Here is a 22,703-nt window from a genome sequence, read left to right as displayed (position 1 = left end):
CTGTTTCAGGATCCGGGGTCTTAACGTGTTCTTGTCGTTAGGCTGGATGCAGGCGGAAGGGGGTAGGACTAAACTGGGGCGTGGATGGATTTCAGGAAAACGTATATAAGGGACATGTAGGATAGGTCACGGCTCGCCAAGACATCACGAACAGGAACAGCCGACTGCCTACCTTCGGCCTGCAGGGAAGCTATTAATTTAGACCTGGCGTCACGGTGTACAGGGCATGACCAAACAACGTGCTCTATGTCGTGATAACCTTCACCACAGGCACAGATACCACTTTCCCCGAGCCCAACACGACGGAGATGCGCGTCAAATCTATAGTGATTGGACATAAGCCGGGACATCACGCAAATGAAATCCCGACCTACATCCAACCCCTTGAACCACGGGTTCGTCGACACCTTGGGGATTACGGAATGTAACCACCTTCCCAGTTCCCCTCTGGTCCAAGCATTTTGCCAACTGATGATCGTATTCTGACGTACAAATGAGAAAAATTCATTAAAGGCAATTGGTCTTTCATAAATTCCACCGTTTGTTGCGCCCACCTTAGCCAAAGAGTCCGCTTTCTCATTGCCCGGTATCGAGCAGTGAGAAGGGACCCACGCTAAGGTAATCTGATACGATTTTGAAGTAGAATACTTCTCTCAGGAAGTTCGGCTACATAGGGATGTGAAATGAAAATCTAAAACTGAAAAAAGTGAGAAATATGTCCAATTTCAAATGCTAATAAATCGGTTAGTTTTCGATGGATTTCCTTCGTTTTTGCAGCAATCGATTAGAAAATCTTCTAAGATTCCTACCAAATGCATGAAATTGCAATTTTATTATTCGAACTATTGTACTATTGAAAATTCTTAAGCCTTGTCAAAACACAAAATTCGTCCTCTGATTGGTCGTTATACGATTGCTTTCTCAAGCACGGTCGGCAGAGTTATGGACCTAGTAAATTGGAAATGCATCATTTGGCCTATATAAGAGCTTCATCAGATAATAAACAGACATTTCATCGGATATTAGATTGAACAACTGAAATTTGAAGAACACAAATGAATATTTGAAGAGTTAATATTTTCTCGTTTTGCGCTATAATCCAAAGTTAATTATCTTCATCTACATGCATACTCTGACTATTATTACGTGTTTGCGTCGCTTAGTGTTTGGCTACGGTCATGCAGAATGCAAATAACGGTGCGATGCGATTCGGCAAGACGAAATGTGTTGAAACGTATTGCTCTACTTCGCCTTAAAAAGCGCTGTACATTTCACCACGGTAAGGCGAATCGCATCGCGCCGTCATTCGCGTTCTGCATAACCGTAGCCTTTGTTCCATTCCCGTTTAATGATGTCGTATTAAATGTGCATATTACAATTCGGCAGCTTTTCAGTTTCTCATTTGCACAAAATTTAAAAATTTTCAATGAACTTCATTCAAAATATCAAACAAAAAGAAACTACAAAACTGCCAATGAACGGTAAACGTTTATTTACTAGAAAAAATGACTGAAACGCAAACAGCCGGGTTATCTTTCTTGTATAAGTATTCTACTTCAACCTTGCGGTCGTGGCTTTGCATACAACCTTCCTGTGATTTTTCGGATAAAGCACTCAGATGTTCCCGTATTTTCCCCAGGAAATAGAGTGCTTAACATCTTTCATCGATCGGAGAGCCTCAATGAAACTGAGACTGTCCGTAAAGATGAAATAATGGTCCTTGGGCATTTTTTCGATAATCCCTAGGGTGTACTGAATTGCAGCTAATTCTGCGACGTAAACAGAAGCAGGATTATCGAGTTTATGGGAGACGGTTAAATTGTTATTGAAAATACCGAAGCCAGTGGACCCATCAAGAAGTGATCCGTCAGTGTAGAACATATTGTCGCAGTTGATGTTTCGATATTTATTGGAAAAAATTTTGGGGATCTGCTGCACGCGTAAATGATCCGGGATTCCACGAGTTTCTTCTATCATGGGTGTATCGAAAAACATAGTAGAATCAGAAGTATTTGATAAGTCGACACGATTTGGAATATTCGAAGAAGGGTTAATATTATGGGACATGTGATTGAAATACAATGTCATAAAACGGGTTTGAGAATTAAGTTCGATTAACCTTTCAAAATTTTCAATCATAGGACGGTTCAAGACCTCACATTTGATAAGAATGCGAGAAGACAGGCTCCAGAACCGGTTTTTCAATGGTAGTACTCCAGCTAAGACCTCCAAACTCATCGTATGGGTCGACTGCATGCAACCCAAGGCGATACGCAAACAATGATATTGTATTCGCTCCAGTTTGATCAAATGTGTGTTTGCTGCGGAGCGGAAGCAGAAACACCCGTACTCAATGACAGACAATATCGTTGTTTGGTAAAGCCTTATAAGGTCTCCTGGGTGGGCTCCCCACCATTGTCCGGTTATTGTACGAAGAAAATTCACTCTTTGTTGACATTTTTTCATCAGATACCTAACGTGACAACCCCAGGTGCCTTTAGAGTCGAGCCAGACACCAAGATATTTGTGTACCCAAACCTGAGAAATCGTTTTACCCATTAATTGTGTTAGAAGCAGAGCAGGTTCATGCTTCCTAGAAAAAACTACTATCTCAGTCTTCTCCGGAGAGAATTCGATACCTAGCTGGAAAGCCCAAGCAGACAAATTGTCCAAGGTATCTTGCAATGGTCCTTGCAAATCGGCAGCTTTGGCTCCTGTAACAGAGATTACACTGTCGTCTGCAAGTTGTCTTATCGTGCATGAATTTGCCAGACATTCGTCGATGTCATTTACATAAAAGTTGTAAAGAAGGGGGCTTAAACATGAGCCCTGGGGAAGACCCATGTTGCTAATGCGAAAAGTTGCCAAATCGCCGTGCGTAAAATGCATGTGCTTTTCGGACAGCAAATTGTGCAAAAAACTGTTCAAAATTGGAGAAAATCCTTGTCGGTGAAGTTTACCCGAAAGAATGTCAATAGAAACGGAATCAAAAGCTCCCTTAATGTCCAAGAACGCAGACGCCATTTGTTCTTTGCGAGCATACGCCAGCTGAATATCTGTTGAAAGCAACGCAAGACAATCATTCGTCCCTTTGGCACGGCGGAAGCCAAATTGAGTATCTGATAGTAGACCATTTGATTCGACCCAGTGGTCTAAACGACGGAGTATCATTTTTTCCATCAATTTCCGGATACAGGATAGCATTGCAATCGGCCTATAAGAGTTGTGATCAGAAGCTGGTTTCCCTGGTTTTTGGATGGCGATCACCTTCACTTGCCTCCAATCCTGCGGTACAATGTTTTGCTCCAGGAACTTATTGAACAAGTTCAACAAGCGCCTCTTGGCATTGCCGGGTAGATTCTTCAACAAGTTGAATTTGATTCTATCTAACCCAGGTGCGTTATTGTTACAGGACAGGAGGGCAACTGAAAATTCTGCCATCGTAAAAGGCGATTCTATCGCGTCGTGACCCGGAGACGTATCGCGAACAAAGTTTTGCGCAGGAACAGAGTCCGGACATACTTTCCTGGCAAAATCAAATATCCACCGACTTGAAGACTCCTCGCTTTCGTTGACCGTTACGCGATTCCGCATTCTTCGGGCTGTGTTCCAAAGAGTGCTCATCGATGTCTCCCTCGACGTCTCGTTCACGAACCGACGCCAATATCCGCGTTTCTTTGCTTTAGCCAGGCTTTTAAGCTTGGTATTAAGCTCCGAATACCGTATATAGTCGTCGGGTATACCTCCCTTCTGGAAGGCCAAAAACGCGTCGGATCTTTGCGTGTAGACATCGGAGCACTCTTGGTCCCACCACGGAGTTGGAGGCCGCTCTTTGATCGTTACGCCGGGATATTTCTTCGTTTGGGCTTGCAACGCGGCGTCGAGGATTAAGCCCGCGAGGAGGTTGTATTCTTCAAGTGGTGGGTGATGTTGAATCGACTCGACCGCTTTTGAAATCATTTCCTCGTATAACTTCCAATCGACATTCCGTATGAGGTCATACGGAATGTCAATTGGTCGCATGCGAGTTGAACCGTTAGTAATTGAAATAAGAATAGGCAGATGATCGCTACCGTGAGGATCGAGGATTACCTTCCATGTGCAATCCAACCGTAGCGACGTCGAACATAAGGATAGATTCAAAGCGCTTGGGCGCGCTGGAGGTTTCGGGATACGTGTCATTTCACCGTTGTTCAAAATAGTCATGTCGAAGTCGTCGCAAAGGTTATAGATTAAAGAGGAGCGGTTATCATTGTAGGGGGAACCCCAAGCCACACCATGAGAGTTGAAGTCTCCCAAAATCAAACGTGGCGAGGGAAGAAGTTCTATTGAATCAAAGAGTAACCGTTGCCCAACCTGTGCTCTGGGAGGAATATATATTGAGGCAATACAAAGCTCTTTACCTTGTATTGTCATTTGACATGCGACAACTTCGATGCCTGGAATCGAGGGGAGGTTAATACGATAGAAAGAATAGCACTTTTTAATCCCTAAAAGTACTCCTCCATATGGGGTGTCTCGATCAAGGCGAATAATATTAAAATCATGGAAGTTGAGATCAATATTTGAAGTAAGCCAAGTTTCACAAAGGGAAAATGCATCGCATTTGTTTCTATTTATTGAAACTTTAAATGAATCCATTTTTGGTAAAATACTTCTACAATTCCACTGTAAGACAGAGATAGAATCCTTCGTATACGCATATGAATTAGGCATCGAAGGATACAATCGCTGCAAGGAGGGGCCATTGGGCAGTCAACTGCTTCAAAAATGATCTAACTGTTGGGAGGAATGCTGTAAGAAAAATTTTAATTGGATCGGATACATTGAAAGTTTCAAAAATCCAGTCCACAAAGTCAGAAAATTTCACTAATCCAGAGTTTGTTTCATCAACTGGGAATGCAAAAGGAACAACTGGGGTTTTAGATGATCCTGGCAGTGCTGGGAACCCCTTCTGGGACTTTAAATTTGCAAGCCCAGGAGGAGTTTGCTTCGGTTTTTCCGCAGCACTGTTTGGTTTGTTTGTAACTTTCATTTCACTTTGGGAAATCTTAGGACCTTTTCGGGGAAGTTTAGGAGAGGAAATATTTTTCCTCTTTCTAGAGGATTGGCATAAGTTGTTCCCGCTGGTGAATCGTCAGAATCGGTTTCATCAGAGGACAACAGATCAAAGGGGTTCGATGTTATGGTAGAAGTGGTCACGGTCTTCTTCAGCATCTCAGCGTAAGATCGCTTTGAACGCTCCTTAAGTGATCGCTTGATTTTATCTCTGCGCTGCATGTACACCGGGCATGTGGAGAGCTCATGCTGATTTTCCCCGCAGTGAATACATTTTTCAGCATTTACACTGCAAGAATCGTCCGCATAAGTTTTTCCACACTTGCTACATCGTGCCTTATTGCAGCAGTAGGCGGCTGTGTGGCCTAGCTGCTTGCAATTGGTGCAATTCATAACACGGGGTACATACAATCGCACAGGCAGACGAACCCGATCGATCGAGACGTGGCTAGGGAGAGCAGATCCGGCAAACGTAACACGAAGCGAGTCTGACGGAGTGTACACTTTTGTGCCGTTGACAAGAGACACAGACCGCAATTGCTTGCAATCTATGATCTTTACTTTTACGTCGTGACACAAAGCATTTTTGAAGCAGCCAAAACCGCTTGCCAAGATACACTCGACCGACAGACTCGAATCGGTTATGACACCGTCGATCTCCACGTCTCGTGCGGGTATATAAACGCGATACTCGCGTGTGAAAAGCTCGGAGCGAGCAATAGCGTTGGCCTGTTCCAGGTCGCTGACCACGACACGGAGCTTGTTGGGTCTGACCTTGGAGATTTCGGTCACGGCCTTGTACCCCTCCGTCAGGTCTTTCGAAATCTGCAGGATGTTTAACGGTTTCGATTTTGGTCCTGCTTTTGGCCGAAAGAAAACAGTAAAGCTGCCCTGAGATCCGTCCGGGTAAAGCCTGGGGCGAGGGGGGACTGGAGAATTAACAGAGGAAGGGTTGGCAGGAGGGACAAGGTCGGAGGGGTTCGGGGATGGTGGCACGGGAGGCGAGGGATCTACATCCATCGCGCTAAATCTAGCGCACTAGCGCCGACAGAACACGTACCTCTTTACTTCTCCTTTCAGCAGGGTTGGTTGTCCGAACGGTCGAAGCTGCAGCCGTTACAGCCAGCAGCACCAATACAGCAGCTCCAAACAGCCACCAGCAGCGAGCCGGGTGTGTGATCACTCAGCACAGCGACACAACTCGCTGTCAACTGTTGGCTTCTTCTTTTTCCTCCTTTGTGTTGAGATTCTGATGATGTAAACTTGACAGAAAATGTATGGTCGAACTGTCAAAACGACGCAAACCCAGAAACAACGAGTCAATTATGTTGCGTATCTGATTGAGATCCCTATACTCTCATTATCACTTAATAACATCGATACAGTCCTTTGTCCGATTCTATAAGCCAGAGCCCTGTGTGTTCAATCAAGTGTTGGCAAAGGACATTATTGTGGTAAATAAAACGAATAAATTGTCTAGTACAACATTCGAAAGAACAAGAACAAGTGTCTTAGAGAGTAGATTTTTCGAGCAAAATAAAACATATTCCATCAGTTTCCACCGTTTCATGTACTTTTAAGACACTTGGAATGGAAAACATTTTTCAAATATTCGAATTCCATGTACCTCCCGTGTATGATTTTTCAAATGACATGAAAGCATTCAACATTTTCCACGAGACACAATCTTAATTTTGGTTGAAATAATTTGCTTTGTGATATTTTGCCATTTTACTTATAATTTTCCAATTCAACATTGCCACCCTAACGACAATGATATAACAAATATTATATTTTCAGGAATTTTTCTATTCGTATTCAGTGAAAAGTGATTTTTTTCATTTTATACTCATTTTTACACAATATTATAAACCACTCTATGTCGAATAAATGAACCACCCTAATGAAACATAATGTATTCGATGCTAGTTATAGTGTATATCATTATACAAGCTATTTCGAGAGACTAGTGATCAATTTCAAAAGATAAATTCTAAACATTTTGATCTCCGCCTTCCACAATTGAAAAAACGAGAGTAAATTTTTGCAACAAAAAAAAAAATTTCAGATGACACCAATTCTCGACGTTTCATGCGTTTTTAAGTCATTTGGCATCAAAAAAAAAATTTCGAAAACCGAAATTTCACGTACCCCTCCCTTGGGTGATTTTTCGGTTTTCAAAAAAGCTAAACTTCAATCGCTTTGCGCCACCCCATTTTAAGTCCGATTGAGCTGAAATTTTGCACAGGGTGTTTTTTCGAGCAGGAGAACATTTTGTATTGTTTTTTTTTTTTTTGAAATTCGAGATGACCATTTTGGCTGGCACCCTAATGTACCTATACTTCTGTATTTATCACGCAGCAAACGTTGTGAAAAGTAAGTTTCAAAAAAAGTTTACAATTATCTTCGAACCATACGTTTGCAAAAGAGTAGACTATGATAATTGGGTTTATTCTGGTACTCATTTAATAATCCTAAAGGCCCGAATCTGAGAGCCCGAATGCACACACGGCGTAACAACGCCTTCCTAACGAAGATTGTCAGTACCTTTTTGAAACCTTGCAGATTCTCTAGGATTCCTCACATTGGATTCGTGAGCGTCCTTGAAAAGGATTCCTTAAACAAGAATCCTCAGGAATGCCCTGTATATGGCTCCAAGATTCTTGAATAAAAATCGTGAGTGGGAATCCTCTGAATCGTGTTTGCGATTCCTTTCACGATTCCATCACCAAGTTATAGGTATTCTGGGGATTCTTACTCAGGATTCTCTGCGTGTTAGTAAGGGACCTTCCACTCATCTACACGGAAGGCGCTCCGCCATGTACACACCTTATTGTCGTCATGGCTTCCAATTTATGTTTGTTAGAGGAAAAATAGAACAACATACCTCTCGGTCAAAACTCGAATCACCAGCAGGCGGAAAATGATACAACACGGTGTTGTCAGCGCCTTCGCCAATAGAAGGCGACACAAAAAGTGCAACGTGTGGAAAGCACGTCTACACGGAAGGCAGTCAAGTGCTCAGTAAAAAACAGCAGGCGACAGCCTTATTTGCTAGAAGGCGAAGCTGGAAGGTTCTAGCTTGAAGGCGTCCTAACGAAAGGCGCTATCAAGCCTTCTAATTTATACGGAGAAGGCGTCATTACGCCGTGTGTGTATTTGGACCTTAACCGATGCAATATTGAAAGTGAAACCGCAGACAGACGTCCAATCTAAATCTCCAACATAAGTTAAATGTTATAATACTGGCAATACACCACCAGATAGTGCTGTACACCTGTGAATTGATTTTGTTGCAAAAATAATCTCCCTATGCGCCAATGGTTTTCCTTATTGTTTTTCGAGATGAAAAAGGGACATGGAGAAAGAATGATTTGCATTTATTTCAAGGTAAGTATAGACACGTGATCGCGCACGGCCCTACTTTGTGCTGACTTTCGCCCTTTAGCATCACGATGGGTAATTACGGCCCAGGGAGAAGTTTTCTTTTATACAACGACACGACACAAATGTTCACTATTTTACTGTACATTTATTCTAGACGGAAAATATTTAAAACTGGGCAGCGTGCCGGACGCAAATCGACTAACAATTATTGTGTTTCTAAGCCGACTTTTATAGCTGCTCGCAAAGAATGACCAACTTTGGCAAGAGGCGCAAATAAATCCTAATTGTTGGAAAGCGAAACGCGCCAACTAGCTTGGATTGGTTCTCGCGTCACTCACGGCGTCGTAGACAGTCATTCCCTTTGTAGTGCGGATGGTGTGACTCAACAACACGCTTTCCGCTTGCAGAAAATGATACCTTTGAAACAGCTGTTTGAACAGGGATGCAAATGAATCCATTTTTTTAGGTGCCATATGGACGATATAACACAAAGTTCGTAATAAATTACGCGCCCTTTTGACAACTCTGCTTACGTTAGTTAGAAGTCTTCATTTTTTCAAAAGAAAAATATATTTGGCAATATGTGTGTTGCTAATTCTTTACCAATCCTAAAGTGACGTAAGCAGATCGCATATTACGAACACACAACAGGAGGAAAAAGTTGCGCTTCGGTGGAAGATTCGCAATCAACTGAATCACCTAGTCGTCTCTTTTCATCCGATACGCTGCGTTCTTTTTTTACGCAGGTTATTTTTTATGTGTGGTTGGCAAATGGTTGGACACGTGTAACTTGAGACCCCATTGTGGTAATTTACCTCTGTCCAGCAACTCCTATCCCAACCTCCACGAGGTGCTGACCGGGATACGAGTAACCTTAGCGGAGATCGATTAACAAAACCCCGGTGGAAATTATGGTCGTATGTTGACTGGGAAGGGGGTCGTACGCGGCTGTATTCCCATATTAGGGACGGCGTACTACAGCATCTGACCCGGAGCGGGCGGCTGAATTATGGAATACTGTATCCCGCCAGCTACACCTAAGATGACAGCCCCATCAGCAGGATGTAGGTATCGCGACCCTGGTAAGGTAGCATACCAAAACCTTTCTTCAACCACGAACAACGAAATTAGAAATACGGAATGGATCAATCGGTAAAGGCCTAGGCTACGAACCCGGAAAAAGATTAGGGTAAACGATTGGAAATCGGGTACTTGGAACGTCCGATCTCTCAGCGCGGGCTTGCTTGCTTGCTCGAGAACTACAGCAGCAGGGAGTCGAAGTTGCAGCGATTCAGGAGGTTCGGTGGCTAAATGCCGGAGAAAGGGAATTCCGGGCAGTAGAGCTTATTGCACGCACTCTTTCAAGTACCACATCTACTACAGAGGCGTCAAAGCAGCGGAACAGGGCGTCGGTTTCATAGTACTGGGAAATCAGAAAACCAGAGTCATCTACGACGAGTGCCCAAAACACGACGTAAAAGTCGTCATCGGAGACGCCAACGCACAGGTTGGGAGGGAGGAATTCTCCCGTCCGGTCATTGGAAGGCATAGCCTCCACTCGTCAACCAATGAAAACGGCCTGAGGCTGATAAACTTTGTCGCGGCAAGAGGAATTGCCATATGTAGCTTCTATTTTCCACGTTTGAATATTCGGAAACACACCTGGAGGCATCCAAATGAAGAAGCCTGTTACTAATATTAGGTCTTTTCAGGGACCAAACCTTGACTCTGACCATCATCTCGTCGTTTGTAAGATCCGCGCACGGTTGTCGAATGTGCTGAAGTCTCGCACAGAGAGGACGACGTGTTTCAACATTCAGCGGTCGAAAGCTGATGGCGTGCAGCAGAATACACCAGAGAGCTAGATCAACGGATCGCAGAACAGCAGGAGGAAGAAGTGGAAGACATAAATGGGCTGTGGAGCAGTATCCACGGCGCTATCGAAACGACTCCGAGAGAGGTGGTAGGTACGGCGCGTGGAAGACAGCGTAATGGCTGGTTCGTTGCCGAGTGCCAGAGAGTGACAGATGAGAACCGTGCCAGGAGCCGCAAGCTCACTGCGGCTACGCGTCAGAACAGAGAGAGGTACAGGGGGGCGAGAGCTGCCGAAAATAGAACCAACCGTCGGAAGAAGCGCGAACGGATGACCAAATTCCGAAAGACTGGTTGGAAGGCCTCATATGCCCTATCTATAAGGAGGGACATCTACTGAATTGTTGCAAATATCGAGGCATTACGTTGCTCAACTCCGCATATAAAGTGCTCTCCTGTATCCTGTTCTTCAGATTGAGACCGTTAACGGAATCCTTTGTTGGCGGAGGGGTGGATTTCGAGCTGTGGCAGATCATACTGGAACACGGTTTTTCGACGAAACTAATTAAGCTGAGTCGTATGACTCTGGAGGGATCAAAATCATGTGTGCAGATAGCGGCGAGACATCAACCGCGGACGTAACGTTGAATGAACTGAAGCAGGGGGATGCGCTCTCTAACTTACTATCCAACATCGCCCTTGAAGGTGCAGTACGAAGAGCATACGTGGAAAGAAACGGTTCGATCATCACGGAATCTCACATGCTTCTTGGTTTTGCGGACGACATCGATATCATCGATATGAACCGCAAGACAGTGGAGGAGGCCTTCGTACCTTTTAAGAGGGAAGCAGCAAGATTGGGACTTGTCATTAACTCTGCCAAAACCAAGTGCATTGTAGCTGGCAGGGAGCGTGGGAGTTCCCGTGGTGTTGGTGCTGAGGTGGAGATAGATGGAGAACGATTTGAAGTGGTTGACGAATTCGTTTATGCTGGTACACACCAAAATTTCTCTTTATGGTTCAGCAAAGTACATTGCTGAAAGTGTATCAGCAAACCACTTGTTTACTGAATCACAGCATTTTTTTCAAAAGTTTACTGTAATTCAGTTTTAGAATTTACCGAATTTCGTTCAGTAATAAACCAGTATTTCATTGATAAATTTACTGAAAACCAGTAATCGAATCAGGGATTCGCGAAAATACAGTAAAACTATTTGCTGAACAGAAAACAGTAAATTAATGTTTGCTGGAATCCAGCGAAAGAATTGATATGTCACAAAAAATTTACGTCAAGCTGTCATTAGTAAAACCCGCCAAATCGCTGTGCAGCTGGTATGGGATCACCGCTAAGCTCCTGATAGCCTATATGGGACCATAGCTAAGTCCCTGTTGGGCTAGATGAACCTAAAAGTTGACATCTCTAGTTCAACAGTAATTTGGCTATAATCCGATGGGCGGATGGAAGCTGGTGCCTGAGGGAAACAATGTTCCCTTGAACTAACTGGTAAGCCAGCAAATTGATTTATGCTTTGCTGAATGTTATGCTGTGCTGAATAATCAGCAAATTTCATTTTGTCAAACAGATTGCTGGAAATACAGCACACCAAAAATCAGCAAAATTTTGCTGGTTTCCAGCAATGAAAATTTGGTGTGTACGCTTGTGACATGTGACAACGATATGAGCCGTGAAGTGAAACGACGAGTTGCAGCTGCGAACAGGGCCTTCTACAGACTAGGTAACCAGCTGAGGTCCCGTAGTTTGCAAACTCGCACAAAACTAGCGCTGTATAGGACGCTGATACTCCCGGTGGCCCTTTACGGACATGAAGCATGGACGCAGAAGGAAGCTGATAGACGAGTGCTCGGAGTTTTTAAGCGTAAAGTTCTGCGATCAATACTTGGCGGTAAACTGGAAGATGGCGCAGTTGCATGAACCTCGAGTTGTACCAGATATACAAACATGCTGATATAGTGAAGATAAGGCAGCGGGGCAGGTTCAGTGGGCTGGACATGTAGCCAGAATGTCTGACGAGAGAGTCGCCAAAACTATCTTCAGTAGAGAACCAGGGAGAGGCCGTTGACTCCGTGGTAGGCGCTGCACGCGGTGGATGTGCGCGGTGGAAAAAGATGCACGATCTGCTGGTGTACGAGGAGACTGGAGGACGGCTGCCCAAGACAGAAGAAGATGGACATCTCTTATTCGTTCGTCCCTAGACCGGTGAACGGTCCGTTAGCCAACAAAGTAAAGTAAGTAAGTATTCTATGCGTTTCTTTAAACGCAAATGTTTTTTTCGATAACGCGGATTATTTTAACGCGATTTGTAAGATCATTTGTACGCGGTATCAAATAATATCAAATTAGTTCAGTTTAAGTAAATCTAATCTAATCTTTTCAAAGCGGTATAATCAACCGCGTAAAAAATACCCCAGTGGATGGTAAGTCGGTCGGACAAAATGTGAGAGCGGCAATCGTGACAAAAATCACTTCCACAAGACAGTGTGTGTGGTTCATCGAGGCGTGCGTGGAGCATAGCGCAATAGTGAAGGGTGGGATATTGGTCTTAGGCAAAACTATCTCCTCGGTAGTTTAACTGGCCAAAACACCATGCCGAAGACATCGTAGATTGCGGGTTCATGTCCCGTCTGGACGAAAGAAATTTTTTCTATGTCTAAATCACATCCTCAACCTGTGTTCATTTTTCGCAACCTCGAATAAATCACATACATTGCCTATTTTATAACCTAAAATGTAAGGCATAGGACAAAAGTTTTAATTAGCTCATGAAGCTACTGAAGCTACAGAGAGACTAATCTCTTGAACTGGGACTAGCATATACAGTCATCCCAGTATTATGGGTCACCAGTATTATGGGTCAGTCTGCCCTTTGTATTGCTTTTCAACGTATGTCCATAACTTATATAAGTTAATTTGATGTTTAATGGACGTGAACAACATTTCTCTATGCTTTTTGTGCGAAACCGCTGCACTAATGAGCTAAACTCTTGGGTTTTTGAATAAATGTCGGTAGACTCCCGACAGCCTATAATTTGTTGTTGTTTCCACCACAGTCGCAAAAAGTCGGTCGTGAGAATAAGGCGTCGTTTTATTCAACAAAATGAATGAAACCGTAAATAATTGATATGTATTTATAGAATTATGTAATATCCGTTCTGAATTTCGTGTTTTTACTATTTTTGTACGCTGTTCAAAATTGGCCCATAATGCTGGTCATGAAATTCGGTTTTCCCAGTGTTATGGGCCACCCAGTAATATCGGCTAAGCTATATTTTCTATTGGTTTTTAACACATGTAAATGACTTTTAAAGGTCAAATTGTAGTTTAGTGAAGGTGAATATCATTTCTCTGCATGACTCTACATGTTCTCTGCATTCACGATTTATATATTTATGTATCGGCATTTTAAGCAGTGTAGAACAGTTATGCTCGTTTATCCTGAATTTTCATTATCTTGCTTTAAAGTCAATTTTAACCCTGTAAAACATTTCTAGTCTTTGATTACTGTACCCAGTTTAAAAATTTAGGCTTCTTCTTGGCTTTATAAGCGCTCGCTGATGGTTCATCCCGCATTTTCACAGTTATCAATTGCGCTTATGCTCTAAGGCAGCCGACCGAATATCCAACCTCGAAATGCCAGACGACTGTATCGGGAATCGAAGTCTAGCCTTCCAGACTGGACTGCTGTGCTCTTTCCAACGGAGTTATAAGGCCCCTATTGTTTAAACATATGAGTATTCAAAACATGAGAAAAACCAAAACTTCGATAAAGCCAGAGCAAAATATTACAATAATGTATTATCGAAATTGATTCAATGTCTTTATGATATTCTAACCTTCCTCTCGATGTTAACTTCACTGTCGGAATTACTCTTTAAAATAATGTCTCTGTCTCTGCAACAAAAAATATTTGTCTGGTTCTTAATACTGGGAGCATTGGCCCATAATACTGGGAGAGTCAAAAAGTAGCCCAAAATAGTGGTAATTGGAGAAGCATACCATTTTGTCAGTTTTTGATTGAATAAGTTTTGTAAGAACGGAAATGTATTCTCAACATCAAACTTCAATGTATTTTCTACAAGTTAGTGGAAAAAACAAGGTGTAATCTTGTTTTTTTTTTTGACTTTTAATCGTTTATTCAAAATCACAATAATTAGCTGGCTTAGCTGGCCCATACTACTGGGATGACTGTACTACAGCTGGGTTGTTAGGCCAGCATCGTACGTCGAGATCAGCTTGGGAGTATTTATCATTTTTCGATGTTTATAATATGTTAAATCAATTGAAAAAAAAGATACCAATTTCAGAAAACGTTGTGCCACTCGTAAATTAGTTATAACAATAACGAGACATGCTCATACGATATCTGGGAATTGTGAAAATTACCAGGTAAATAACATAAATAAGTAAATAAAATATCAATGATGTAATATAGAAATAAATCACGGTTTATCTTATGTGCCCGCATGATTCTCGCTACTACCAAACTGACGATTGCTCACGCGAAGAATAATTTATATCAATAAAAATACAACGAACAATGTCATGTACATAGGCTCATTGTAAGTTCGAAATATTTTATTATTGATTATTCTATCATAGCGATAGCGATGTTGCTACCCTTTACTAATAGGTGCATTCTTAATTACAACCAACCATGATTACTACATACTTGAAATTTTAATAACCTTTGATTTGATAGAATCGCTATCTTGGAAATATTGTTTCGATTATGTTTTGATTTTGGTATTTCGTTGATGCCGATGATTCACCTGCTGTAGCCATTAATGCAAGTAACGAATATGTTCTTACATCCAACTCAAATTTATAGAAGTTTTAGAGTTGACCTAAAATAAAAATTATTCTAAGCAACGAAATATACTGTAATTTTTTAGGAGAGTTGATAATTTTCTCGATTGTTTTTGAAAAATGTTTTATGAAAATTTCTATGTTTGAAACATAGCAAACTGATCAGTTGAAAATCATTATTTATCGTTATTTAAAAACATTACGTTTCAAGGACAAATTTACACGAACAATGCACCAATCAACTATCAACGAATTTAACATAGTCATTACAATTAATAATAATTAATCGTGGTTATTTAAGATGCTCACTGTTGTTGGTATTAAGAATTTTCGCTATAGGTACCTGCCAAAAATTTCTGTACAATCTGTTGATTTCCAAAAAAATAGTTTTGAATTACAAAATCCTAATCGTAGACATCTTTGTTTGTCATTGACAGAATTGCACTCAACCAATCAAGGTTCATGTGGTTGGCGTGCAGCCAAACCGAATCAAGCGCCAAAAATATTATTTCGAGTTTTCTGCAAGGTGCTTCAGAGAATTATTGCTCTAACATCATTTAAAACCAGTGGTGGGCACCATTCCGCTAATTCGCTAATCGCTAATTAGCGTCGCTAATTTTCTTTTAGCGGTTTAGCAAATTCGCTAATTTTTGAACTAGTTAGCGAAATGTTAGCGTCACTAAGATTTTGGCCTTCGAAACGCTTATCACTAATTCGCTAAATTTTTAGAGAAGCGACAAAAACTATTTACAAACTTAGCTGACTGCGCACATAAATTGCTCCGAATGATAAACATATCTTACTGCGAAAGGTAATTTTGGACCGTATGTTTCATTGACAACGTTCAATTGTTTTAACTGTCTAGAATTCCTGTCTTTGGGACTTTTTTTTTCTTTTTAACCTAGAAAAGGGTTGCAGTTATCGTACAAGCCATAGTAGCATTCTGAACAACAAGCTCTAGATTAAATTTTCGCCACGTCAAAAACTTCTGTAAATTGCAATGCGCTTGAGATTATTATAATTACGATTTTACTTTTCGATTGAGATAATAATTAAGATTTCATAAAATCATTCCTAAAAGTATACAGGCAGAATCGCGTTTGTTGCTCTTTGTTTTCACAAAATCCTCAAGTATGAACACCGTTTTGTGAATTTTGAACCTCATATTGTAAATAGCACTCAAAAGTAATTATTTTCGTTTGTTTTTATTACAGACCATATGACAATCTATGCATGATAAGTTAGCGATTAGTGATTTGCGAAAGTTCCGCTAATGTGGGTTTAGCGCTTAGCGTCTAGCGATTATCGAGCTAATTTTTTAAGTTAGCGGATTAGCGATTAGCGTCGCTAGATTTTCAGTTAGCGTACCCAGTTAGCGGTGCGTCACCATTGTCGAAATAAGTTCTTTCGTCGATATTAGATGGCAGAAATATTGCAGGAACGAAATCGACCAAACGAAAACTTAAACTATTGTTTCTTGATTACTATTTATAAGATATAGGAATATAAAAACAAACAATACTGCCGTGATATAACATTGTGATGTATATCCACTTGATCAGTTTTTCAATACGGCCCAAAAACGACCGGGTTACTGGTCTTTTTCGTATTAAAATGGTTCTTACGTCACTTTGTTTTTTTAATTTAAAAGAACGTATGAATAAGTAACATCTCAAAGGAAGATACCAACAGATGGGTCTTCGAATAACGAACAAATTTCCATAAAAATCCCATATTCCGAAAAATGGCATTTACGTTCTTTTGTTATCTCCCGGCAGAATACGATTATTTTAGCCTATTTTCCTTTAAGCATGAACCCGAATACGGAAATACCCATACTGGGTGGTATTCGGCCGTTTCAGGCAGTTTACCAGAAACCAGATAGTGCAATCTTGAATTTAGATACGGTATCGATTTTCGGCTTCTATGCAACCCGATTTTTTAGGCTGTTTCCGGAAAACTGGTTGAAATAATTTCATTAGAAACTGAAGAGTCCAATACTTTTAGTTCGTTGAAGATAAAGCTGAGTGTTTGCATGCCTTTGAATTAATGTGAAATCGCGGCCACGACCCAAGTTACACTGACTGAGTTTTATTAATTTATTTATTTCTGGTCCCATTGATTTACGGATTTCAATTTTTTTTATCAATTTACAGGTTTCAAAATTTTCTGTCAATAATCAAAGAAAAAATCAAGCAACTATCCGCTTAGTAGTAAACTCACTAGCAAAAAAAAACATGAGACGAAGAAAATATTTCTTAATTTATCGTTTACTGAATAAGACAGCATATATTTTTGACAAATAGATTAAGCAAATAATTTGATATTACACAGCAAGCAAATATTGATCGTCGTTTCAAGCAAATATTTGCTTTGTATAATGCACACTATGAAGCTGCTCTACACTTCTACGACGTAAGTTTCGTGTTTTTATACGATATTTAGTTTTATTGCAATATTGTAAGGAAAATTTTGCTTGTACATAAGAATTCTCACATTTCAATTTTGCTCTATAAAATAAAAGTTGTGGGAAAATTTGTGTTTTGTTTGTATTGGAGCACTGCAAAGAGGCTTGAGGTATGCCTAACTCTTACCCATAACATATTAAATTTGGCTCCATTTGTTTAATTGGTTCTCGGGTAATTGGGGCATTTGTTTCCCGACCCTAAAAAGCCCTGCATACAAATATTCACGCCAATCCGTTCAGTAATTTCCAAGTCTTCAAGGAACCGATCTGTCTGTCATTTTTGACGTAGGACTACGTCTATCTGGAAGTTAGGTACCCGAATTTGAAAATCTAGTAATTCAACCAGGGAAAACCAAGAAAGAGTGGTCAGGTTTTGAGCGCTCATTTTTTAGTCATTTATAATCAGATTATCGAGGTTCTGGCATCAATCGATCAGAAATTCTTTTACGGTTAAATTTATGTAACAAAAACAACCTATTGTTTGAAATACACTATTGAAAAATTGGTAAACAACATCGATTGTCTAAATCATACCGAGCAGCCAATCACTACCTTTCTTCCCAAGCACAGCCAACACTAACGAATACAACCGATCTGACTTTGTAAACGATTTGTTGCTGTTGTTGTTGTCACTTTCTGTTTCCGATGCTTTTTTACTTCCCTTACCATTCTCATCTCTTCTTAACTCCTCCCTCTTTCCAACTAACTGACGAAACCTTGATATGAAAGGTCATCATTTTCATGCTACAACCGTACCAGTGACATACGGACGCTAGATGCCAGCCGTTGAGAGAAGGAAAGGCAAAATTGTACTAGTCATCTCGTGTCGGTTTCACCCGTAATGCTGGCGGCTGTTAGTAGTACATGGCTAATGCAAAAGTATTAAAATAGCTGGAATTCTGGCCGGAATAACCAGAATCATCGGAAACAAGCACCTTTTGGTGCCTCAGAGTATCGTAATTGAAGTGGCTAGTTGAATTCTCTCTTTTATAAAACGTCTCTTCTCTTTTATAAACGGAAAGCCTTCAAAATTAGCATATTTTTCTTGGTGTTCATTTTTCGACAGTGGCCGATGCAGTGAATCGTTCTGGTCTCAAATACCGAATAGGTTCGTATTTACTGTTTACTGAGAAAGGGAGAATCTACCGAATTCGCTAAATCAAATGTTTGTCTTGTCATTACAAGCTACGAACAAATGCTTTTCTAATTTGAATATCTGCAAAGTGCCAATAAATGTAAGGTTTCATTCACATATTTTATTTATATTGATTATTGTTCAAAGCGCTTTAATGTCTCAGCACATAAAAATGCACTGTTGGATAAAAAATATAGAAAAATACCGTAGTCCTACTTAATGCGGTCGTGTCTTTGATACCACCTTCCTACTTTTATAGGTTTAGAGGAAGTAGATAGAAGATTTACAGATTCTAGTGAAAAAGAATCCATGTTATAGAAAACTTGTTCGAACATCATTAAATAAATATCACTGCTTAATTTACCTGAAAAATCCTAATACAAACTGCAGAACAAACAATCCCATGGTAATGCAGCCAAGCCAGGAATGTAGCGAGTAAAAATTCGGATTGTTCGTTTGATTGTGCGAGTCCCAGACCGCGAGAAATCCAATTACAATGCAAGGAATAGAACATGCGTGGAAAAACGTGTGGCACAATTTGACTATAAGATGAGAGCAACAACGGCAGATACGGTAAAGTAATATAGCTAGAAAAAAAGAATGGTCGTTAACAAATAGAGCTCCTTGATATTTTCAACCATTCAAACTTACAGAATCCAGACAAAGTAATGTAACCGCCAACCATCAGAACTGGATGGAGATTAAATTGTAGCTTGGGATCGTCCATATTGATACCTTTTCGATAGTATATAACCCAGAATATTGTCAAAACCGACGCGGCAATGAGTAATATCGATGAAACAACCACTACTAAAATGTACTCGAACCATGCTCCACAGTTCCAAACGCGATCGTCATCATCATCATAGCGTCTATATATAGAAGAAGGGAACAATTAGTTCAAGTTAATTTGAATTACCGATGCTACAAGGGAAAAATCAATACACACTGCTCAATTATAAATTAATTTTTCGTCTTACATGCGATAATCGATGGTTAAGATTATCAATTCTGTCCATTATCACACAGTTCCAAAAATTGAAGTATACAACTAATTCAAATGAAACCAAGGAAAGAATAGGCAGAAAAGTTTACTTATCATGATGACTCATGACTAAACACAAATTACTAGTTTAGAAAAATAGCAAATGAGCACTAAATTTTATATTAAAACGGATAAGAGTTAAAGTTTTTTTTTGTTCTAGACAACATAGTCTGTTGGCTCGTTATCCACAAAATACAATAAATTGAAATCAAAAATACATCATTTAACAATCACGAAGTTGTCCTCTTATATATAAACTTAGTCTATTCTTAAAAGTTGCTAGTGACATGTTGATGTTAACAACATGGTGAAATTCATTGAAAGATCTCATAAAGCGGTATGTAGATTCATGTTGTGAATAATTTCGATTTCGTTGCGGAGGGCTTAACACTAATGATTTTTTTAGCGTAATCGGATTGTTATACCAAAATACTATATCAGCAATGTATACTAATGCGCACGATTCTTGATATGAAGGTAGTTGAGCACCATTGCATCTGAGGTTCCGTAAGGCAAAACATTCGAATTTTTATGAATCCCTTCGATTCACGGAATGTGCGTTGCATATTGGGGGTGCCAAACAACACTCACAAAGTCCAGTTCACTCCTCTCTGGCGCTTTGTAAATAGCTCTTATGGAATAAGGGTCTTCGAGATCACGACCGTACCGTCTCACAAGAGGAAACAATTTTAAGCTTTCTGTGTATACTTTATCAAAAAGGTAAGTAAACGGAAGTGATCTGTCAAATATAACGCCTAGATCGCGAACTTTACGTGGCAGCTCACTTCCACTGGAATGATACTTAATCTCGGCGAGAGATATTTTACGAGAAAAGGTCATAACTGAGCATTTGTTCACGTTAACGTTTAGGCTACAATCGAGCAGAATTGTCCAAAACTTCACCTGCCCTGTTGTAATTTAATGCAATCGCTGTTTGTTTTGATAGACAAGAAAATTTTCCCATCAGCAGTATGAATCAGAGTTATAACCATGCTTCTCTTTTCTCCTCAGAAAAACCTCTAGAGTGCAGGAGAACATCTTGCACTGCGGAAACAACTACACGGGTAGAAATAAAATCTCGAAAACGGGTAAAATGACTCATGATTTCATGATTTGGATGTATTTTCATGGTATGAATATACACCATGAGTGAAGACTCATGGAATCATGAGCCAATTGTTTGTAACGCACCCCGTGCGTTACTGTTTCGCTGACATCATGAGCACTTTGGATTGAAACCATGATTTATGGGTCATGAAATTTGACTCATTTGACTCATGAAATCGGGCGTTCAATTTATGAAATCTCTCTTTGACTCATGGAGTTCCAAAAATTGAAGTATACAACTAATTCAAATGAAACCAAGGAAAGAATAGGCAGAAAAGTTTACTTATCATGATGACTCATGACTAAACACAAATTACTAGTTTAGAAAAATAGCAAATGAGCACTAAATTTTATATTAAAACGGATAAGAGTTAAAGTTTTTTTTTTGTTCTAGACAACATAGTCTGTTGGCTCGTTATCCACAAAATACAATAAATTGAAATCAAAAATACATCATTTAACAATCACGAAGTTGTCCTCTTATATATAAACTTAGTCTATTTTTAAAAGTTGCTAGTGACATGTTGATGTTAACAACATGGTGAAATTCATTGAAAGATCTCATAAAGCGGTATGTAGATTCATGTTGTGAATAATTTCGATTTCGTTGCGGAGGGCTTAACACTAATGAATTTTTTAGCGTAATCGGATTGTTATACCAAAATACTATATCAGCAATGTATACTAATGCGCACGATTCTTGATATGAAGGTAGTTGAGCACCATTGCATCTGAGGTTCCGTAAGGCAAAAAACTCGAATTTTTATGAATCCCTTCGATTCACGGAATGTGCGTTGCATATTGGGGGTGCCAAACAACACTCACAAAGTCCAGTTCACTCCTCTCTGACGCTTTGTAAATAGCTCATATGGAATAAGGGTCTTCGAGATCACGACCGTACCGTCTCACAAGAGGAAACAATTTTAAGCTTTCTGTGTATACTTTATCAAAAAGGTAAGTAAACGGAAGTGATCTGTCAAATATAACGCCTAGATCGCGAACTTTACGTGGCAGCTCACTTCCACTGGAATGATACTTAATCTCGGCGAGAGATATTTTACGAGAAAAGGTCATAACTGAGCATTTGTTCACGTTAACGTTTAGGCTACAATCGAGCAGAATTGTCCAAAACTTCACCTGCCCTGTTGTAATTTAATGCAATCGCTGTTTGTTTTGATAGACAAGAAAATTTTCCCATCAGCAGTATAAATCAGAGTTATAACCATGCTTCTCTTTTCTCCTCAGAAAAACCTCTAGAGTGCAGGAGAACATCTTGCACTGCGGAAACAACTACACGGGTAGAAATAAAATCTCGAAAACGGGTAAAATGACTCATGATTTCATGATTTGGATGTATTTTCATGGTATGAATATACACCATGAGTAAAGACTCATGGAATCATGAGCCAATTGTTTGTAACGCACCCCGTGCGTTACTGTTTCGCTGACATCATGAGCACTTTGGATTGAAACCATGATTTATGGGTCATGAAATTTGACTCATTTGACTCATGAAATCGGGCGTTCAATTTATGAAATCTCTCTTTGACTCATGGAACCATGATTGTGATTTATTAAATCATAAAATGCGAGTCATAAAATATAGCATTTGGCTCCGGGAATCGAGTGTTTGATTTATGAATTTTTGCTTTGGCTTATTCTATCCCATGAAATTATGAGCTGAACTCGAGGAATCATGAGTCACGAGCAGTGCTTGAGAAGGGATCGAAATTTGATTGTGACTGCGATGAATGCACATGCTTTTTTCGTTTGAATTGAACAGCAGAAACGATCGGGCGAACGAAAAAAAGTTTTTCTCTTTCTCTCGTGTGACGATTTTTTTCCAACGATAGCGACCGCAGTTTCG

The 22,703-nt window shown here is 40.2% G+C and overlaps 1 protein-coding gene across 6 annotated transcripts in view; it reads right to left on the bottom strand.

The window, feature by feature from the left end:
• The window catches only part of LOC129725437 (plasma membrane ascorbate-dependent reductase CYBRD1), a 150,973-nt gene that overhangs the window by 46,823 nt on the left and 81,447 nt on the right, over nt 1–22,703 (bottom strand). For all 6 annotated transcript variants that reach the window (XM_055681284.1, XM_055681287.1, XM_055681285.1 and 3 more), the window contains 2 exons: nt 19,336–19,556; nt 19,049–19,271 (listed from right to left, as the gene is read on the bottom strand). In XM_055681284.1, coding sequence (XP_055537259.1) covers nt 19,049–19,271; nt 19,336–19,556 — 444 coding nt within the window. The remainder of the gene's footprint in view (nt 1–19,048; nt 19,272–19,335; nt 19,557–22,703) is intronic.

This window comes from Wyeomyia smithii, chromosome 2 (assembly GCF_029784165.1).
Source record: "Wyeomyia smithii strain HCP4-BCI-WySm-NY-G18 chromosome 2, ASM2978416v1, whole genome shotgun sequence".
In the NCBI taxonomy this organism is placed as follows: Eukaryota; Metazoa; Arthropoda; class Insecta; order Diptera; family Culicidae; genus Wyeomyia; species Wyeomyia smithii.
The sequence above is the reverse complement of the archived record's forward strand: the minus strand, read 5'-3'. Positions and strand labels throughout refer to the sequence as shown.